Source organism: Perissodus microlepis, chromosome 12 (assembly GCF_051167445.1).
Source record: "Perissodus microlepis isolate ML-2025 ecotype Zambia chromosome 12, ASM5116744v1, whole genome shotgun sequence".
NCBI classification, from domain to species: Eukaryota; Metazoa; Chordata; class Actinopteri; order Cichliformes; family Cichlidae; genus Perissodus; species Perissodus microlepis.
The window spans coordinates 36293800-36314815 of NC_140472.1; the positions used below are offsets into that span (position 1 = coordinate 36293800).

General features: G+C 48.0%; 2 protein-coding genes across 5 annotated transcripts in view; both read left to right on the top strand.

The window, feature by feature from the left end:
- The window catches only part of adam9a (ADAM metallopeptidase domain 9a), a 25143-nt gene extending 15819 nt beyond the window's left edge, over positions 1-9324 (top strand). Inside the window, exons 9-24 of one of the 2 annotated variants that reach the window (XM_084945846.1) lie at positions 68-237; positions 360-441; positions 675-808; positions 901-1072; positions 1558-1650; positions 1738-1842; positions 1961-2051; positions 2142-2247; positions 2623-2806; positions 2887-2967; positions 3050-3155; positions 3237-3384; positions 3524-3626; positions 4363-4392; positions 4636-4694; positions 6619-9324. In XM_084945846.1, the coding sequence (XP_084801972.1) occupies positions 68-237; positions 360-441; positions 675-808; positions 901-1072; positions 1558-1650; positions 1738-1842; positions 1961-2051; positions 2142-2247; positions 2623-2806; positions 2887-2967; positions 3050-3155; positions 3237-3384; positions 3524-3626; positions 4363-4392; positions 4636-4694; positions 6619-6688 (1734 nt within the window). In that variant the 3' untranslated portion in view covers positions 6689-9324. The remainder of the gene's footprint in view (positions 1-67; positions 238-359; positions 442-674; positions 809-900; positions 1073-1557; positions 1651-1737; positions 1843-1960; positions 2052-2141; positions 2248-2622; positions 2807-2886; positions 2968-3049; positions 3156-3236; positions 3385-3523; positions 3627-4362; positions 4393-4635; positions 4695-6618) is intronic. The other variant, XM_084945847.1, reaches the window with a different exon arrangement.
- Positions 9325-9810: 486 nt separating this feature from the next.
- ogdha (oxoglutarate dehydrogenase a) overlaps positions 9811-21016 on the top strand; it is a 30354-nt gene continuing 19148 nt past the window's right edge. For all 3 annotated transcript variants that reach the window (XM_084945837.1, XM_084945835.1, XM_084945836.1), the window contains exons 1-3: positions 9811-9946; positions 12878-13255; positions 20821-21012. In XM_084945837.1, coding sequence (XP_084801963.1) covers positions 13016-13255; positions 20821-21012 — 432 coding nt within the window. In that variant the 5' untranslated portion in view covers positions 9811-9946; positions 12878-13015. The remainder of the gene's footprint in view (positions 9947-12877; positions 13256-20820; positions 21013-21016) is intronic.

The window sequence follows — 21016 nt, forward strand, 5'->3', positions numbered from 1 at the left end:
TGTGTGTGTGTGTGTGTGCGTGTGTGTGTGTGCGTGCGTGCGTGTGTGTGTGTGTGTGCGTGTGCAGATCTACATGCAGCTGAATATCCGGGTGGTTCTGGTTGGTTTGGAGATCTGGACTCAGCAGAACCAGATCAGCACCGACGGAGCGGCTGGAGAAGTCCTGAATCGCTTCACCCAGTGGAGGGAGAAGGAGCTGGTTCCTCGCCGCCGCCATGACTCAGCACAGCTCATCCTGTCAGTACACACACACACACGCTGTTTCTGTTTTGTTTGTTACTGCATGTGATTGGACCGTGTATCAGGTGATGATGATGATGATGATGATGATGGTGGTGATGATGATGGTGTCTGTGCAGGAGGAAGAATTTCGGACAGACGGCCGGGATGGCGTTCGTCTCCACTGTCTGCTCCAGGAGTCACGGAGGCGGGATCAACGCGGTACGCCACCATGCGTGCAGACTAAATACATTCAGTTTTATGAAACACACCAAAAACATTATTGAAATGAATGTTTCTGCATCTGTGACATCGATTTCACTCTGAATCGCACGTCTGGGAAAAAGATCACGAGAAATAAAAGATCTGGATCCTAATGACAGCTTTAGAAGGAACTCCATCTCCCAGGGTGCATTTCAGTGACACGTGCCTGAACTGTGCTCTGTGTCCTTCAGTTCAACAACAACCTCGTGGTCTCGTTCGCCTCCATCGTGGCTCACGAGCTCGGCCACAACCTCGGCATGAACCACGACGACGGCCGACAGTGCACGTGTCCCACCGGCGCCTGCATCATGAACTCTGGAGCCACGTAAGACGCACACGGCGAGCTACGCCGCACGCTCACACGTGCCCGTACACGCTCACACTCACTCCTAACGCGTCTCCTCACGCTCTCTGCAGAGGGTCAAAGAACTTCAGCAGCTGTAGCGCCGATGACTTTGAGAAGATGATCCTGCTGACGGGGGGGGCGTGTCTGCTGAACGTCCCGCGGCCCGACGAGGCCTACAGCGCCCCCTACTGCGGAAACAGGCTGGTGGACTTCGGGGAGGAGTGCGACTGTGGCTCAGAGAAGGTGTGATGTGTAGAGAATGAGTTAGACATGCGTGCCTTGCATTCGATTTGACCCACTTTGATACGACGTGTGCCGAAACAGCGGCGACGCTCCTGTCAGTTTGGGCCCGCCCAGACAGTCATTCAGTGATTTATTACACAACTCGAGCTCCTCATCAGCGGGAAGTCCAACATCTACGCCGTCCACGTGTTCCACAGCTGTGCGGTGGACCAGCTGGAGTTTTTGCCAGTCCAATTCTGGCTCCCGGGCCTTATGTTTGACATCCCTGTTTTATATTAACGTGTCGCTGTTGTTGAGTTTTCCTGCACACAGAAAATGAAGATAAAAAAAGTTTCGGTTTGTGGGTCATTTTCACGTCTTTGTGCGATTTTCTAACGTTTAAAATGATTTTACACCAGAGACAGAAACTTCCTGTTTAAACCCGGTCACGTGATCGACCACGTGTGTGTGTGTGTGTGTGTGTGTGTGTGTGTGTGTGTGTGCAGGAGTGTGAGGAGGACCCCTGCTGTGAGTATCGGACCTGTAAGCTGAAGTCTGGAGCTCAGTGTGCGTACGGCGAGTGCTGCTCCAACTGTCAGGTAAACACAGCGAGCCTCGTGACACACACACACACACACGCACACTCGTGTGTGTTGGGCTCTGTAACTGTGTGCTTGTGTGTTCAGTTCCTGCCGGGGGGAACCGTGTGTCGCGCCAGCACAGATGAGTGTGACCTGCCTGAGTTCTGTAACGGCTCCTCGTCCTTGTGTCAGAGCGACGTCTTCATCCAGGTGAGGTCCGCTGCATTTACCTGAGCAGGTGAGCTGCTGGCTGAGCTGTACTTCAACACATCTGTGTGTGTGTGTGTGTGTGTGTGTGTGTGTGTGTGTGTGTGTGTGTGTGTTTCAGAACGGGCAGTCCTGCAGGAACCAGGAGGCCTACTGTTACAACGGGAAGTGTCAGCACTACGACAGCCAGTGTCAGGCCATCTTTGGAGACAGTACGTACCTCTGTACGACTTCATCTTCACTCCTCTACCTCATTACTCAGCAGCTGACCCCCCCTTCTCGCCCCTCCTCCTCCTCCTCAGAGGCGAAGGCGGCTCCTGAGCTCTGCTTCAAAGAAGTCAACAGCAAAGGAGATCGCTTCGGCAACTGTGGCTACCTCAACAACGGCTTCAAGAAGTGCGAGAGCAGGTAACACACACACACACACACACACACACACACACACACACACACACTTCCTTAGGGTCCGTCCCAGTGTGAGGAGCTGAGACTGATGATGTCACAAAGTTCAAGTCCCACGCAAGTTAAACGCACCTCCAGCTTTGACCTGATGGTGGCGCTGTGTGATGTGTGCACTCCAAACCGTCACTACACCTGTGTCGCTAACAAACCGGGAAAACCTGAACAAACTCCATCTCCCAGGGTGCATTTCAAAGCCCCGCCCACATGACTGTGCTGTGTTCAGGCGTCTTTCCCACAGTCCGTCTTCGAGCCTTCTCCTGAATCCTCCGATTCTTGTCGAAGTCGCCGCTTCCGTTTTCCTCATCGTGTTTGTTGCCATAGAAACGCCATGTGTGGGAAACTGCAGTGCTCCAACGTTCAGGCGAAGACGGTGTTTGGCATCGAGCCGTCGATCATCAGCACGCCAATCGCCGGAGGGAAATGCTACGGCGTGGACTTCATGCTGGGGTCGGACGTCCCCGACCCCGGGATGGTGAACGAAGGGACCAAGTGTGGAGAGAACAAGGTGAGGAGGAGGGAGGAGGGAAGGGGATGAGGAGTGAACAATGAGGTGTTAAAGCTCGTTTCTTCTTCTGCGGCGCTCAGGTGTGTGTGAACTTTGAGTGCCGCGGCGCTGACGTCCTGAGCTACGATTGCGACGTGCACACCAAATGTCACGGACACGGGGTGAGTCGCCTGCCTGTCCTCCTGCCTACCTGTCTGTCAGGTGAGTCACATGACTCAGGTGTCACCTGTCTGTGTGTCGCAGGTGTGCAACAGCAACAGGAACTGCCACTGCGACTACGGCTGGGCTCCGCCTTTCTGCGAGTTATCGGGTTACGGTGGAAGCGTTGACAGCGGACCCACGTGGAACGGTATGTCACCTGGAGAACTCGGACTTACCTGAGGGCAGGCGTCCCGTGTTAACGCGCCTCCTCTGTGTGCCCCTCCCCCAGATAAGGACACGTCTCTCAGGGACGGCCTGCTTGTCCTCTTCTTCTTCGTCCTCCCGCTGCTCGCTCTCGGCGTCTTCGTTTTCCTGCGCAGGAACGAGCTGCTGCGGCGACTCGGGCTGAGCCGCAGGAAGAGGTCTCAGGGATATGAGTGAGTGCATGCACACACACACGCCGCCACGGCCGCAGGAACCACGTGTTCTCTGTGCTGCTTTTAGGGACACTCTGAATATAATTGTAAACCATTAGCTGCACGTGTGGCGCTGCTCTCACGGTCATGTCTCCCTCAGGGCTGACGGCATGGCTTCAGCCAATCACAGCAGGGGACCGCCTCCCAGAGCGCAACCTCCATCTGTTGCCCGGGGTAACGCCAATAACATCGTCAGAGACGGGGTAAGTTTAGGGTTCACATGAGACTCAGAGTTTAAGTTTTCCCTCGTTTTACACACACCTGCCTCACCTGTCCGTCCAGGTGTGTGATGCTGTTTGTAGCATCACCAGTCGTTCCTGCAGCTTTACCCGGTTTGTTCTGTGTGAGCAGTGAGCGTTACAGAGACCCACAGCAGCAGCACTCTGAGTGGGCGTGTCTACAGAAGGTTAAAATGAAAAATCTTCAGGTGGACACGCCCACACGGCCTCCTGCTGCTGCTGCTGCTGATGATGATGATGATGATGATGTTGATGATTTTACTAATGACACAAACCTGCTGTGACCCTGCTGATCAGGAGGCTGAGAATGGAGACGGTGATGATGCTCTCCTGGTAAGCCTCAGTGTAGAAGCTGAAGTTAGATGTAGTGATGAGCACACCTCAGCACGAGAACACCAAACACAGTTATTGATCACTGTGTTGTTAGATGACCTCACAGGCTGGACGATCAGCTGATCGCTTACAATCAGTGACAGACTGTACTAACCAACCGAGCAGCTGATCTGCATCAATCAGCATCTAACTGGAACTGAAGCGGCTGTCTGCACGGTTTATTGATGAGCTGATTAAGCTGTGTGGTTAATCACTTTAGTGTGTGTGTGTGTGTGTGTGTGTGTGTGTGTGTGTGTGTGTGTGTGTGTGTGTGTGTGTTGATGGACTGCATGAGCTCTAACACGCTGTGCTCTCTCTCCATGTGAAGCACCACGCTCAGCTGCTGCCACCACAAGAGGTAAACCCTGCTTACTTCTCATTACCACTCTAACTACTGCTGCTGATGTAGTGTTAGCAGAGCTTAGTGCTGCGCTGTCTGCAGGTTAATCATCACAGCAGGAAACTAGAAAGCAGCTTTCACTAACCCAATGACATCAGGTAAACTGGGAGAGTCAGACAGGCCAGGTAGATCGGTGTGAGGGTTTGAATGGGACAATGACTCGCAGGTTTACCCAGGTGTACTTCCTCTGTGTGTGTTCAGGTGGTGGAAACCAGCCGGACGGCTCCTTCCCATGCTCTGAAGCCACCACCGCCTCCTCTGTAAGAAGTCGCGCACCACCACATGCACCGAAACACAAACCGAAAACAATCTGAGCACAAAAACTGTCAGTCAAACCTGAAATGTGGAAACTTCACTTTCAAAGTAAAAGTTGTATCTTTTTAAACATTTGACGCTACAGCGGTATGTTTCCAAAAAATACAACTTTTTGCATTAGCTTCTAAATGATTTGATCTAACTTGATGTTAACTACTTATAGAAGCTAGCCATAAGCTAATGATTCTTAGAAGCTAAATTTAAGCTACTGAGCCTTAGATGCTAACTTGAAGCTAATTGGACTGGACAGTTAATGGAATTCAAAGCTGTACCTGTGGCTAATGCCAAATCGACTGTATTTAAAAATAATTTTAAGCCAACTGTGAGCTTGCTGGTTACTAAAATGCAATTTAATTTTAAGCTAAATTGTCTTCTACTCTTCTAGATTTAATAAACTTAAAAGCTGCATTTAAGCTAAGTGGATCTAAATATAAGCCAGATCAGGGCTCTAGGCTAACTTTTTGCCATGGGTGCACCGGTGCGCCTAACTCAAATTTTTCAACCACATCGCTTAACACCGCAGTTTTACATTTGCACTTTTTTTGAGGGGGGGAGTTGCAGTCCATACAGACAATATTCATTTCTAAATTATTAACTAACAATCTTGTGCTTAAAGTGCGTTGGCACTCTTTGTCAATATTGTAGAAAATGTTAAACTTAATCATCATCTTGGCTCCTCTGACGACCTGCCTGCTGCTGAAAGGCCGTGGGGAGAGGGGACACTTGGGCATTTATCGCAGCACATAATGTGTTTTCTGGACACACTGCTGCTTTTTCAGCGTTCAGAGGTTGATGGCACCGTGTCAGAGCTGGCTATGAATTTCAGACGGATCAGGCCTTAACTTAACAAAAAAGTTATCAATAGTTCTTTTCATCTTTTCTTATCACCCACAGCTACATCCACTCTGTCAGGCCTAGGCTGCTCACTAGGGCTGAGTATCATCACTGATTTCTATAATCCTGGGAAACTGTTCTTGAAGTACAGAGAGAGAGAGAGAGAGCTGTGCATGAAGTGTGATTTTTTTTTTTTTTTTTTTTTTTTAATTGTGGTGGAAGCAAAACAGATAAAAGAGGGAATTCATGACGACATTGATCAAATGTGAAGTGCAGTTTGCTGCTTCTTTTGCTGCTGGCTCGGTGAATTTTGGTTGGAGAGAGACAAAACCTGCAGCTCAGAATCAGCGCAAAAACATGTAAACACAGAGCGGACCACCTGCACTTTCAACTGGACCACGGCCAATCAGAGGTCCCGCCCCTGACTATCTCTGATTGGTTTAGTCCACGATATGGGGCATAATGTGTGTCTGTTGTTGACCACACGGAGAGTTGCAGAGATTTTTTTTTTTTTTTTTTTTTTTGTTACACGAACACAATTTGGTCGCACCGGTGCGACCAAATTTTTTTTTAGTCGCACCATTGAAACATTTGGTCACACTCTAGAGCCCTGAGCCAGAGGAAGAAATTTTGTTTACCCAGTAGCTAACCACAAACTGACTTAATTCATATATTAACGTTAAAGCTAACTGGACTCAAGAGTAAAAAATTTAAAACTAACTACACACATACACAAGCATTAATTTAACTCGACAAAGAAAGAAACTAGCTAATGTTAAGCTAATCCTAAACTGGATACAGCAGCTAACTCCTAATAGGGCAACACTAGATGGCCATAGATAGATAACATTTATAAGCTAGTCTTTAGAGTGGCTAGGTGCTAAGTGAACCCAGAAGCTAACTGCTGGTGTAGCTGTATCTGTCCAGCAGTTTGAACTGTGGCGGAGTGATACATCATCTCAAACAGAGAGTGCACGCTGTGGTTTTAGTGGCCAGTCACAATGTAAACTCTTTTTCTTCTTCTTTCTTGCACAGAAAACCGAAACCTTCTGCTGCGTCACAACCTCTGGTGCCTCAAAGACCTGCACCCGCGCCTCCTGTTTAACCAATCAGGGGTCTTCTAACGACACCTGGACGACCCCCCCCCCCCCTTCTGCTTATCTTCAAACCCTTCCCAGCGAACTCAGAGCTAGTTCCTTAGCAACAGCCAGAAACAATTCTGTAGCCATGATAACCAGCCGGCCAGACTGCACGGCCATCGCAGTAAAATGGATCCAGGTGGACCGGACGAGAAACTTTGCAGAACCTCCTGGAACCCAGCAGGTCCAAACTGGAGCCGCTGCTGTTCTCTAACCTAACCAGGCAATCAGATTGTCCTAAAAGCACGAGTTCTTCTGATTGGTTGGTTTTACGAAGCCTGCTTAAGTATTTTTAAACTTTCTGATTTAGTCATGTGACCTTTCAAACAAAGTATAGCAAGTATAGCAGGCCATGTGGGCCTCTCTCTCTGATTGGCTGGTTTGTAGTTGTGGGTGGAGCATGCATCTGAGCACTGGTTTGTTTCTTTTCTGTCTCTGAATGAAAGCACTGATAGCGCCGCCCATCTGCTCAGCACTGTTTTAGGAATGTAACGCGCCCTCCTGCGGTTGTGTGCCGGTGCGTTTGTTTCTATCGTCTGGCTCGCCCTGCGTTCGCTCCCTCGCTCTTCACAGAACTGTAAATCTACGATATGCAAACAGCGTCTGAGCGCGTAGCTCCTCTGGTCTCAGTTCGTCATGCAGCATGGCGCCGTCTCTGCAGGGAACGAACGCTCATTAGGCGAGGCTGCTCGGTATGCCTCTACTGTCCAGGTATTTCCACCAGTTAAAATACGAGTCTGAGCTTGCAAAGCATTCTGGGAACCGTAGGCAGTCACATTTGGTACAAGCAAAGTGGATTAATCACACATGGAGGATAAACGATTCCTAATCATCTGTTAGAATTGAAACTAAATGAGATGATGTGAGTTCAGACCTGCACTGAGAACATGTTCACTACAAGTCTGGGCTCAAACTGAACAGCAGTACCTACCAGCTCCTCCCAACATCGTTCATTTCTTTCTTTCAAAGACTTTATAAAACACACTCATTCCTGATTATTATTACCAGTATGACTGACTCAGTGGAGCTTTTTTTAAATCTGTCGCTCTTCTGTTAAGGTTGAAGCTTTTTGTAGATCCACATGTTTCTTCTGGGGGGACACAGACCCCGTTTCACCAGTGTTTTAAAAATGAATTATGTCCAGTGGAAGCAGAACTTTAGCAGAAACATGAACTTGGATGTAGCCTGCTGAGCATTCACAGAGTGTGTGACGGCGTCTGAAGGTGGAACAAAGTCCTTGAAATTCTTGGCAATAATGTCCCGAGAGCGTCCGCGCTTCCTGTCCCGGGCGAGCAGCGATCACGCTGAACTCTTCCCGCATTCAGGGCGTCTGATTCAAACCAGGGATTTTTACACCACGGGTGAACCAAATGCTTGCGTTCTGCAGCTGACGAGCCTGGATGCACTGTGCTGTGTAACCACGTTGGTATTTTTAAATGTCTTTTTTCACTTACTTTGCTCTTTTGAGGGTTTTTGCACAGAAACTGAGGACTCCACTGAGGATGTTGATGTGTTGCTCACAGGGCTATCTTAGTGCCATTTGACTGTTCATGCCAAAAAAATAAACCGTAGTCTGTGCTGAGCTCCTGAGTGAAGACAGTCGGACGCAGTTATTTAAAGAGCTGAGAGCAGCTGAAGCTTCAGGTTACAGGCAGCTGCTGACTGCAGCGTTTAAAGGGGATCCGTTCTTATCATTTCCACCTCTGCACTTTGTCAGAGTAGCTTTTCATGATTCACAACTTAAATTAATCCAAATTTCTGTAATGCAATCAAAGCTTCACCTCACAAAGCTTAAAGTTAGCTTAGAGGCATCTCCACGGTGCAGTTAGCTTCGGGGTGCAGAGTCAGTTTGGAGTTTGTGGGATTACTTCGCTCATAATTTAGCCAAGTCTCTGCTCCTGTTAGCTTGCTGCCTTAAAGTTAGCTGATGTGAAAGGTTTGTGGTGTATATGCGTTTGGAAGTTTGGCCATGTTAAATATGAATATTACAAAAATTGTAAAATCAAAACTCTTGGTGCTCAGTAGCCATCTTGGTAATTTAAAGTGTTTATTTCTCCAGGTTAAGCTAACTTTAAGACCCTAATTTCATGAAATTGGGTGAATACATGTACTTTTACCAAAAACCCCAAACAGGTAAAAGGTCTCTGTCAGCACAGCTGGTGGTCCAGGTGGAAAAAGCTTTAAGTGTTATTTTGGGTCAGCACAGGCCAACTTGAAGCGGTCCCCTTTAAAGCCAATCAGCCAGTCAGACATCCTCAGTGGGGTTACATTCATACTGAACCTGTGTAAAAGATTTCATTTTCTCTTATTATGAATGATTTAATCATTTCTTTTTGCTTTTCACCTGTAATCTGTGGTCATTTGAACATTTAATTATTAACGTTGCTGCGTGGCGTGGAAGCCTCCGCGCTGACTGATGATTTTTATGATTCGATGGATGATCTCTCACCTGTTGGACAACTTCCTGTTTCCTGTTGGACAGGTTCAGGTTGTTACAGCCAGTGGAGCTCAAACTTGTGCTGCTTGCTGTGAAAACCAAACCTGGAAGAATAAAGGTCCTTCAGCTGAACATGATAATTTAATAAACTCTGTTCATACAGACTGTGATTTGTTTCCTTTCAGACTTAATGAAGGTGCACAGAAAATTGTTTGTCAGCATTCAGGTTCCCGTTTGTGGCGACATCTATTTAATATACAGAAAAGCACTCACAGCCTGAATGCAGTCATTGTCACACTTTCAATTTGAAAAAATCTTTTTGAAATTAAAAGTTGTTTTAGAATTGTACAAGTTTTTTAAAAATATATTTAGGACCAAAAGGGTTTTTTAATGTCCTGATACAATAACTGTATTTTTAAATAGTTTTGTGGAGTTGGGGCATTAAAATAAAATCAAGCCCTACTTTTTTTCTATTTTTTAAACTGTTATTTTAGACTTAAGTTGTTATTTTTACTGAAATATTTTTTTTTTTTAAATTAAAATACTGTTGAACGACTTTTTCACAACAAACATTTAAATGAGTATAAAAAAGATTCCTTGTTAGTGTATTTGTTTAGTTCCGTTTGTAGTTTTTCTACAGCGGGACCACGCCCCTTTCACTGTACGCGGTGACGTCAGCGCGAGCTCTGCTCCTGTGCTCAACACATCGAGCTGTCATCATTTTACCGGGAGAAGCGAAGGGCATCCGGGATACCGGCCGAGAGGGAGCCCAGCACTGTGCTTGGAGGTCAGTACCGGGCATTTAGGGGGGACGCTGGGCCGTGAGCGAGGACACGGTCCGACCTGCGGGCTCACTCGGGGGCGGGTTCCGGTTTTGATTCGTGGAAAATGAAAACCGTCTGGGCGAATGCGAAGATGCCTTGTTAGCCTGCTAGCCGCGTGCTAGCTGCTACGGCCTTTTAAAGTAACCTTTGGAGCGAGGCCGTCCGTTTAAAGGCTCCATAAGCGGAGCAAACGCCTCCACTGAATGCAAACACAGAAACTTATTCAGAATGAAACTGCTAATAGCTGTTAATTTAAAGCAGGGGCGTTTTGTGAAGCTAATCAGCTAATTATATAACGCGCCGCGTTAGCGCTGAAGCTAAGCGTGCAGCTAAGAGTTTGCGCAGTGAGAGCCGCTCCGTGTGGCTTCACACACAGCGGGTTTTAGCCATTATGCATTCAAAACAGATGATTTTACGATGTCTGGGGAACACGGGCAGGCATTTTCGGGAACTCATGACTCGTGAAAGGACAAAGTGATCGAATGTCCGGGTGGCCAATAGAGAAGTCTGGATTTCTCACAGGCAGCCAGTCAGGAGGCGCGGTAGGCGGGTAGTGGGCGGGTCCAGGCAGGGTTAAGGGGAAGGAGAGCAGGCTGGGAGTGGAGCCCCAACAAGGTCAAAACAAAGCAGAAAGTCCCGGTGGGGGGCGAGAGCAGGCCCGTGGGGGGCTGGGCGGTGACCCCGCCTCCCAGAAGGACACGGTTCCGGTTCTGTGACTGGGCTCTGAGAAGGGCTTGGAGAACTTTTAACTCCTTGAGTTCTGTGAAGATCTGCAGAAGACTTCAGACTTGACCCTGTTCGCAGCGTCAGCACCGGTCAGAAGTATAAAGACACCCAGTGTGACACTGATCTCTGGTCAGCAGTCTGCGGGATACATGCGGGTTTCCAGCATCTGTGCAGCTGTTTTAGGAAACGGCAGGAACAATATGACCTGCGTGAGTTACAGCTCACTGTTTTGCAAGTTGAAATAAAAGGCAACATGGTAACACCAGTTTAAAGGATTCCCATCAATCCAGAAAACTGCTGGGAGTCACATGACCAAAGAATTGAGATGTTCAACTTGCGAAGAAGAAAAACTCCCAGGATTGTAATAAATATACTTAAACTAGTTTGGTTTAATTATCTCAGGCAGAAAACGTATTTTGTTTTTCACAAGGTCATAGAAACAGGAAGTGCAGACTCTGTTCACTGTGTTGAGCTCACATTCACACTCTGCTCCGTTTTGAGCAGGACAAACCCTGCTGACCTTGCAGGACCTCTCTCAGGCCTGTTTTGTGGTGGAGTACCTATACGAGGCGAGGTACTTTGCTCTGGGGCGGGTATTGTTTGAGATATGAGCTCAGCAGTCACCAACACAGCCTACTGACCAATCAGATTTCTGGAAAAGAGCGTCACTCTTACTGGGAGGTCCTCTGTGTAGACAGTCAGAGGGTCTGAAGGTGTTCTCTTTATCTGATGAGCATCAGGAAGAAACTCAGGAGGAGCTCTGCTGCTGCGTCCTGACCTCATCAACATGTAAACAGACTCCGTGTCCTCTCAGAGCATTTAATGCCAAAACTAAAGATTTTTAATTACCACGAGAGTAGCGAGAGGGTTTTAATCACAGGCGTCTGTTCAGTCACAATTTTACTGGTTTCCTTCCTGCTTTGGATAAACTTTATTAATCCAGCAGCTGTTTTCCAGTCTGACTGAGCAAAGCTCACACATTCATGCAGAGTTTTTAGGCCTTTACTCTCTCACACACGCATGTGCGTGTTTCTGATTGGTCAGAGGCTCCAAACTGTGCCTCTTTCATGTGAACACTGATAAACCTGTCATGTGACCCCACCCCAGTGTGATTGATAGTTAGCGAGTGAAGCCAGATATGGAAAGATATCCTGGATACGTTGACCCTCATACAGGCTCTGTGTTGGTTGGTGAAATTTAAAACACCAGCTAAAAGTCAGACATGGTGTGAGGAGGCTGTGCCGTTTTTATCAGTAATCAAACTGTAGTCGTTATTTCTGCAGTGTGTTGTTCTGCTGTGCTTCACAGAATTTCCTCAAATCAGGAACTTTAGACCTTTAAAGGAAAAAAAATCAGAGGCAGAAACCTCGGTGTTCTCGTAGTTTCACAGTGTTTACCTGGAGAAGGGTGAGATGGCACGTGTGTGTGAAAACAGCAGGTGTGTTTTTGAATAAACTTTATTGCAGGGGAACAAGGTGTTTTTGTTTTCCTTCTGCAAGTGTAGTCATGTGACTGGGCGTGCTGGCAGCGACCTGCACAGAAAGTAAAAGCGTGCGATGCACCGATCTTACAGGTCGTTCCTGGAGCGCGGCGTCGGCCTCTGATGTCAGGAAATGTTGCTCACATGTTTTGGACTGAAGTTCATGTCTGTGATCAGTGATCTGTGACGTGGCCCTGAGCCGGCTTCTCGGGGCCGATTCAGCCGGGCGCCACTGATTACTGAGTGCAAAACCACCATTAGGTCATGTGACCGTTCCGCCTGATGTAAAGAGATCTTTAAGCGCGCACTTTTAACGTGTCTGTCAGGCTGTCAGACCTCCAGCAGTAAATCTGGATTCAGGGTCAGACTTGAAGCCTCTGTTCATAAGGAGGTGAAGTAAGTGCGAGTCTGGCAACTGCTGTCTGTAAATCTGAACGTTAGCATCTTTAAATCCACTGTGCCGCATTTCTGAGGACGCCGTTTGTCAGGCGCCGCAGATCAGCCTTGACTCTGACATCGTGTTCCTCTGCAAACAGCAGCTCGAGTCGGCGCTCGCAGTGTTATTAGAAGCTCGTCAGACAGAAACCGCCATCGTTAAATCCTAAAGCACAGCTTTCTCTCACATCTCATTTGAATAAAGGTGACTGTGGTCTGGAGAACGGGCTAATTCTCTCTCTTCTTCTCTCAGTGGACTGACGTGGACGTCTGACTGCTTCCTGTTGTGGCACTGACCTGCTTTTTTCTTCTGCGTCGTTGTGAGGTCGAGGACGTCCGGACTGTCGGACCGAAAGTCACCGTCGTGTGTGTGATACTTTAAGGACTGCTCATGCATCGTTTAAGGACTTGTGCGGCGCGGTTGCGTCCGCTCACCGCCTCGCAGGCGGCTCAGACTGTCGGCCAACAGCGGCCAATCACAGTCACCTCCACGGGTGGCAAAAGGACGTTTCAGCCAATCAGGTATTACACAGCACCGGTGGCCTCGGAGCCGTTCCTGAATGGGACGAGCTCCAACTATGTGGAGGAGATGTACTACGCCTGGTTGGAAAATCCCAAGAGTGTTCATAAGGTAAGGAGCAGTGGAGCCCCTGCAGGTGTGGAGTGGTCAGTGCAGAGGTTGGTTTGATTTTACTGCTGGCAGCATCGATGCAGGACAAACCCTCCAAAGGACTTCAGCAGCATTTCACAGTGTAATGGGACATAAACCCAGAACCCAGACAATCAGAAGTTAAAGGTTTGGTGATTTTGAACACATAAAAACAGCTGCACACCCAAAGCACCTGCATCATTTCCACAGTATTGATAGATTCCACAGACAGAAAGTGACCAGACTTCTCTCAGTTGATGAAGAGTTTTCATCCGAGAGTCCCACAAATTTAAACCCTAGTGGGAGTGTCCTTTAAGAGGGTCGTTGACCCACTGTTGAGCATGTGCCTCATCCCATGAGCCGAGGTGTGGAAAAGGGTGTGGGCCACTATCAGCAGAAGTTTCAGGTGAAGCCATTGTGAAGCCCACGTCTTTCAAAATGATGAAGATAAAAGTTTAGTGTCCTCTAGCAGCCCCGGGTCAGACAGTTTTATGCGCTCATGTACAGTTTTATATTTTTAAATATTAATATGATGTTTTCTTCCACTTGAAATGTAAAAAATAACGTTCTGAAATAAAGATAGAAAGTGTCAGTCTGCCGTCGTCCTGACTGAAACACACTGAGCTGATACTTTCACTGCACATTTGTCTCTGTGTAAAACAAGCAGCTCTGTTTTTAGTGGCTAATGTGGAGGAACTGCTCGTGTTTACTGAGCCGTGCAGTAAACAAAGCATTTAAAGAATTTGCATGAAGCATTTTTAGAAATGTTCCATTATCTAAAACTACCATCACAGGTGAATCTTCTCTACAAGCATGCTTTCTTCTGATTGGCTGGATTCTGGAAGTATGGAGAAGGGCAACAACCACACTTAGCGGGTTGTACAGTTTTTGTCAAAGATCACCGTATAAGGAGATCTGTGACGAGCTGATGCCAGCATGGCACGAGTAGAAACAAGTGGAAGTGAATGTGTAGGGCAGGCTTGACAGGAAAAACTGCATCGTTAGCTCACCGCTATTCGCATTATGTCGCTAAACAACTGAACGCTCGGGAAACGTTGGCCAAACCAGCAGTGGCACATTTCTTTATTTTCTCCCCGTACTTCATTTCCTGAGGGTTCGATGATAAACACGATAAAATGTGAGAAATGAGCAGAAGATTAAAATGTGATTGGCTGAAAAGGAAGAGAAGGGCGGGATTAGTGAGTGTGACACTCCAGCTGGGTGGAGCCTTTAAAGAACACACCGTGCTTCCTTGTTAGTGACAAACATGGCTCGTTGTGTCGTGACGCACGGCGGTGGCGTTCACTGCTGGGAGGTCTCCATGAATGTCCTCCAAGAAACATGAAGCACAGCGTTGGTGATTCACGTGTTCACGTCGTGTGCCACCGCTGTGTTGAATTACATATGTGCACATGCTTCTGATTGGCTGGTTCAGCCTGCAGTGAAACATCTCCTCCATGTTGTCGTGCAGCTGGTCCTGTTTCTGCTCGGGGACCCGTCCGCCTCTGACGAAAAGCTGCTGCAAGATATCAAGGACACGAGGAACATGATACAGGAAGTGTGGGGCCCGCTGGTTAGCAGTAACAGAACTCTTTCAAAATAAGAGTGAAGCAAGTGTTTAGTGGGGAAACTCTTGAGGCTTCGATGAGTCAGATTAAACAAAAAAAAGCTCAGATGAGTGTCGTGTGCACAGAAAGCTGCTGTGGGAAACAGTGGTGTGCATCTGTTTGTAATGATATGATGCGTGTGTGTGTGCAAAAGTCTTAAGCCACTCATTTCTTTGTATTTTGTTTCCAAGGAGGCAGACGTTCTTTAAAGTGCTCTTGAGCAACAACTCTCCAGGTTTCTGAAGCTCTTTGTTGTTGGACACTGTAATGTGCTGTAGTGTAGTGTGTTAGTGAAATGAGGCAAACTCAGAATAATAATATGTGGAGAATCATACAGAAGGTTTTACTGCACAACAGGAACATGCAGAACACGCTGTTGTTGATATCTGGGATGAAGGACGAGCATTAAAATGTGTTTGCAGGCGTTTCCTCGTGTCCACATTCTGAAACACATTACAGCCACACTGACATGTTCAGTGTGCTCTGAGCACATGTGACCAGTCATGTGACAACATCCTGTTCAAGAGTAGCAGCTGTGTCAGGACGGCGCTTTAAAGGGTTTAAAGCAGGGGTAGGCAACTCCAGGCCTCGAGGGCCGGTGTCCTGGAGGTTTTAGATCCCACCCTGGGTTAACACACCTGAATCAAATGATTAGTTCATTACCAGGCCTCTGGAGAACTTCAAGAAATGCTGAGGAGTCATTTAGCCCTTTAAATCAGCTGTGATGGATCATGGACACATCTGAAACCTCCAGGACACTGGCACTCGAGGCCTGGAGTTGCCTACCCCTGGTTTAAAGGGTCCGTTAGTGCTTAGAAAGTCTGAAATAAGCTCTGTGGAGACACATGGAGACGGTGCGTTTCATTCATTTTAGCAGCAAAAACAAATAAGTACAGTATACCATCAGCGTTATGTAACAGCAGTGGTTCATCGGGATAATCAGTGACGTGGACTGTAGACTACAGGAGCCTGTGGGGGCAGTGTCACCTGTGTCACCTGCCAAGACTCGATACTAAGAGGAGCGTAGCGCGAACGGCAAAGCAGCTGGATGGAAGAAAACGGAGTCAGAGATTTAAAAGTGAAAGAATTTCACAGGAAACTGAAGATAAATCTGCATGTAAAGCTCCTGTGATGTCACCTCTGAGTGGGAGAGTCACGTTCACCTATGTTAGCTAACCTGTCATGACGCTTGCTAAGCTAACAAAACAGTTTTGTTAGCTAACGAGTGAAATGTGATGTTAGCCTCTGTCAGTGCGCCCCAGGGCAGCTGTGGCTACAACGTAGCTGCCATCACCAGTGTGTGAATGTGTGTGTGAATGTGTGTGTGTGGCTGATGTAGTGTAAAGCGCTCCTTAGGGACTAAGTAAAGCGCTATACAAATACAGCAGCAGACACACAGTCTGCTGCTGTATTTGGTCTGCTCACATTAATGTTAGAGTTTACCTAATGTTAGGAGGTAACCTGTGGGCGGGACCGTATCAATAATAATTACACATGTAATCACTTAAACACTGCACTACCAAATCGGTGCTCGGTAACATTTCTATTCTGGTTCTGTTTGTTCCGGATTACTAGTATTAAAGACGCACAGATGAGTCTGTCCTGTACAGAGCAGGTTATCATCAGCTGTGAACATCAAAGATGAGTCGCATCCAGAGCGTGTCCACGGAATCATCTTAAACTTTGGAAACTTATTTAGGACTGGAAAATCATTTTGACTCCAGGAAGCACAGACGAGAGTTATGGAAACAATCAACAGAAAGAAAAATTGGCAGATGAGTCGACGACCAAAAGATAAGATAAGATAAGATAAGATAGGCTTTATTAGTCCCACACGTGGGAAATTTGTTTTGTCACAGCAGGAAGTGGACAGTGCAAAAGTTATGAGGCAAAAATTAGGATACAATAAGAATAAATACAGTACACAACTGTACAGAATAGAATAAAATAAAATACTATATACAGTAGAATAAAATGAAATAAATATACAATAAGATAAAAATAGAATACAAATACAAACGCTATATACAACTGAGTAAAAATACAACGATGACAGAAACGATTATTGCACTTAGTGTTATTGCACATGTGTGGATGTGTTTGATCAGTTGAAGTCTTTGTTGTGGAGTCTGACAGCAGTGGGGAGGAAAGACCTGCGAAATCTCTCCGTCCCACACCGTGGGTGCCGCAGTCTCCCACTGAAGGAGCTGCTCAGTGCTGTCACAGTCTGCTGCATGGGGTGGGAGATGTTGTCCAACAGTGATGACAGCTTAGCCGCCATTCTCCTGTCACTCACCACCTCCACTGGGTCCAGAGGGCATCCTAGCACAGAGCTGGCCCTTCGGATCAGCCTGTTCAGTCTCTTCCTGTCCCCGGCAGAGATGCTGCCGCCCCAGCAGACCACACCATAAAAGATAGCAGAAGCCACCACAGAGTCATAGAAGGTCTTCAGGAGTGGGCCCTCCACTCCAAACGACCTGAGTCTCCGCAGCAGGTACAGCCTGCTCTGCCCTTTCCTGTAGAGGGCGTCTGAGTTATGAGTCCAGTCCAGTCTGTTGTTCAGATGAACACCAAGGTACCTGTAGCTGTCCACAGCCTCAATGTCCATACCTTGGATGTTCAGTGGTTGCAGTGGAGAATGCTTGTGCCTGCAGAAGTCTACCACCAGCTCCTTGGTTTTACTGGCGTTGATCTGGAGGTAGTTCAGCTGGCACCAGTCCACAAAGTCTTGGGTCAGTCCTCTGTACTCCTTGTCGTCCCCATCAGTGATGAGGCCGACTATTGCAGAGTCATCAGAGAACTTCTGCAGGAAGCACTGGGTGGAGTTGTGGGAGAAGTCTGCAGTGTAGATGGTGAAGAGGAACGGAGCCAGAACCGTTCCCTGTGGGGCCCCCGTACTGCAGACGACCCTGTCCGACACACAGCCCTGAGTCCTCACATACTGTGGTCGGTCGGTGAGGTAGTCCAAAATCCAGGTAGTGAGGTGATGGTCCACTCCAGAGTTCTCCAGCTTGTCCTTTAGAACCGAGGGAAGAATAGTGTTGAAGGCACTGGAGAAATCAAAGAACATGATTCTCACAGTGCTTCCAGCGGTCTCCAGGTGAGCGAGGGAACGATGTAGGAGGTGAATGACGGCATCATCCGCTCCAATGCCAGGCTGGTAGGCAAACTGAAGTGGGTCCAGTGATGAGCTTATTAGGCACCGAAGCTGAGCCAGGACCAACCGCTCCAGGGTCTTCATCAGGTGGGATGTCAGAGCCACCGGCCTGTAGCTGTTGAGGTCCTTGGGGCGTGAAGTCTTTGGCACTGGTACAACACAGGAGGTTTTCCAGAGCTGTGGGACTCTTCCCAGCCTCAGGCTCAGGTTGAAGAGGTGCTCCATCACCCCACACAGTTGGTCCGCGCAGGACCTGACGACCCTCGAGCTGATGCCATCTGGGCCCGCTGCCTTCTTGCCATTAATCCTCCTCAGTTCCCTCCTAACCTGGGTGGTTGAGAGAGACAGGCTGGAGCCTTGTGTTGAGTGTGTATGGATGCTGTTGTTGGGGGTGGGGAGGAGTGAGCAGGGTGAGGAGAGGAGGTGTGAAGTGTCTGAGGTGTCAGAGGTGGAACAGCAGCAGTGGGGGTGGGTGAGTCTGCAGCCGATGTTGCAGACTGCCTCATGGCTGAATCAAATCTGTTGAAGAAATGATTCAGTTCATTTGCCCACCTCACATCCCTCCCAGGCAGAGAGTTCTGATGTTTGTGGCCCGAGATGGTTCTGAGGCCTCTCCAGACTTCAGCAACGTTGTTTTTCTGAAGCTGGTTCTCCATCTTCTGCCTGTAGCTGTCCTTCCCATTCCTTATCAGTCCCCTCAGCTCTCTCTGCACCCTTTTCAACTCCTCTTTGTCTCTGGATTTGAAGGCCCTCCTCTTCTGTTGAGGACGGTTTTAATTTCTGGGGTAATCCAAGGTTTGTTGTTGGAGAAACATCGTACAGTCCTGGTAGGGACGGTGTTATCCACACAGAAGTTAATATAGTCAGTAATGCATGTAGTAAGGCTGTCGATGTCCTCTCCGTGATCGTCACAAATCACCTCCCACACAGTCGACTCAAAACAATCCTTAAGAGCCTCCTCGCTCTCCTCCGACCATCTCTGTACTGTGCGGGTGGCTGGTGCACCAGGTTGTGATCAGATCTGCCCAGGGGAGGGAGAGGTGATGAACTGTATGCCTCTCCTGCATTGGCATACATTGGCATACAAAAGGATCTGTAGTTACAGCTCTAATCGGCTTGATAAAATATTAACCTCCTAGGACCTGACGTCCATTATTATTTAGACCAAAATACTAAATCTTGCTCTGTAAGGGCCTGATATCCACTCACGAGGACACGAGGCTGCAGCTGTTCTATTGAAATTTTAAATGAATATCCTCATATGTTGCTCTCATTTTTCTCATAAACAAAAATTAGGTAAAAGAAAAATCTGGTAATTCTTTTTTTACATTCATCAGGTCCTAACCAGCCCAAATATCAAAGAGAAATGAAAATGCATGCCATGGAAGAGTCTTAGGAGGTTAAATTAGGTCCCTGTTTATGATTCAAATGTCTAACATGAGACCTAAAATCTAAAACCACGCATGTGATGTAGACAGAGCAGCATCACGGCATCTGTGTCGGGGACCGGTGCTGTGTGTGGAGCTCACAGCTCTCGATTCTTTCTTCTTTAAAAAGCTGTAAATGAGTCTGTTTCATTTTTCCGTTATTCGTCTTCAAACGCGCTCTGGGGTCGTGAAGGTGACATGGCTGTGACGGCGTTTGTTTTGGTGAGCTCTCTGACCGGGCGCTAAAGGACAGCCAGCTAATAATAGCTCCCAGAAGCTCGAGTCACGTGACAGGCCTACTTCAGGGCCGGCAGTGAGAATGAGAGGCCCCCTGGCTTCGATCAATTCTTTAATGACTTTAAACGAGTCCGATTAACGAAGGCCGATTTAAAAACAGGAAGTACTTTGAAGGCGTTAACCTAAACAACGAGAGAATCATCTGTCAGAGGCGCAGCGTTTGATCAGAGCTCCACCCACACCGTTTTTACTCTCAAGAAGAGGACAACCCTCCCCCCCCACACACACACGTATTCTCGTTCTGAAAGTGAGGACATCTAATTGACATCATCTCTTCCCAGTTGCTAACCCTCAGCCGAACTGTAACGCTGACACTGAAACCACATTTTGAGCCTCAAACTGGGGACGGACGCTTTGTCCCCACAAGTGACTGTTGGTCCCCACAAAGATATCTAAACAGGTACACACGCACACTCCTCTTGGTACAGAGTGTGTGTGTGTGTGTGTGTGTGTGTGTGAGACATGTCACATCTGTTATGTAACGACCTGACACCGTGACCTTGCTGTTATTAGCTTAGCCTGCTAGCTGGACACAGGAAGTAAAGTGCACTGTGGGGCGGGTGCTCGCTGACGCAGAACAGCTGAAGTGTGTAAAAGTAAGCTGGGATCTGGACGCGCTCCACCTTGTGACTCAGCGTAACCCGCTGTGATGGCTTTAAAGCTTCCTGTGTGACTTCGTCAGTCTCACGCTGTGGAGGAGTCTGGTGTGTGTGTTTGGTCACCACGGAAACGGCGTGATGTAGAGGAGAGCTCATTAAGGCCCTCTGACCTCCTGATGGTGAAACGGCGTGCCCTCAGATTTCCTCTTCCTTCATCGAAGCTTTGAGCGTCTCTGAGGTCAACCGTCAAACGCCATAAATAATGCTGCGTCCATGTTTGACTCAGCTCTGGTTAGCTGTCGGTTAGCTGTTCTGACTCCACCCACCACAGGAAGTTCTCTTACTTATAGAGCACACACAGCAACAGCAGGCGCTGAGGTGCCGTCAGTCCAGTAAGATCAGTATTTGTGAGCCTTGTTCACGGCATCATCAACATCTTTCTCTTCTTCCTCTCCTGCAGTCGTGGGATGTGTTTTTCCGGAACGCCAACGCTGGCGCTCCTCCCGGCGCCGCCTACCAGTCTCCTCTGGGGCTGTCTGCAGCGTCCAGCCTCGTCGCCCCCCAGCTCTCCTCTCTGGTCGGAGCTCAGCCCAACGTGGAGAAGCTGGTGGAGGATCACCTGGCTGTGCAGTCGCTCATCAGGGCCTACCAGGTAC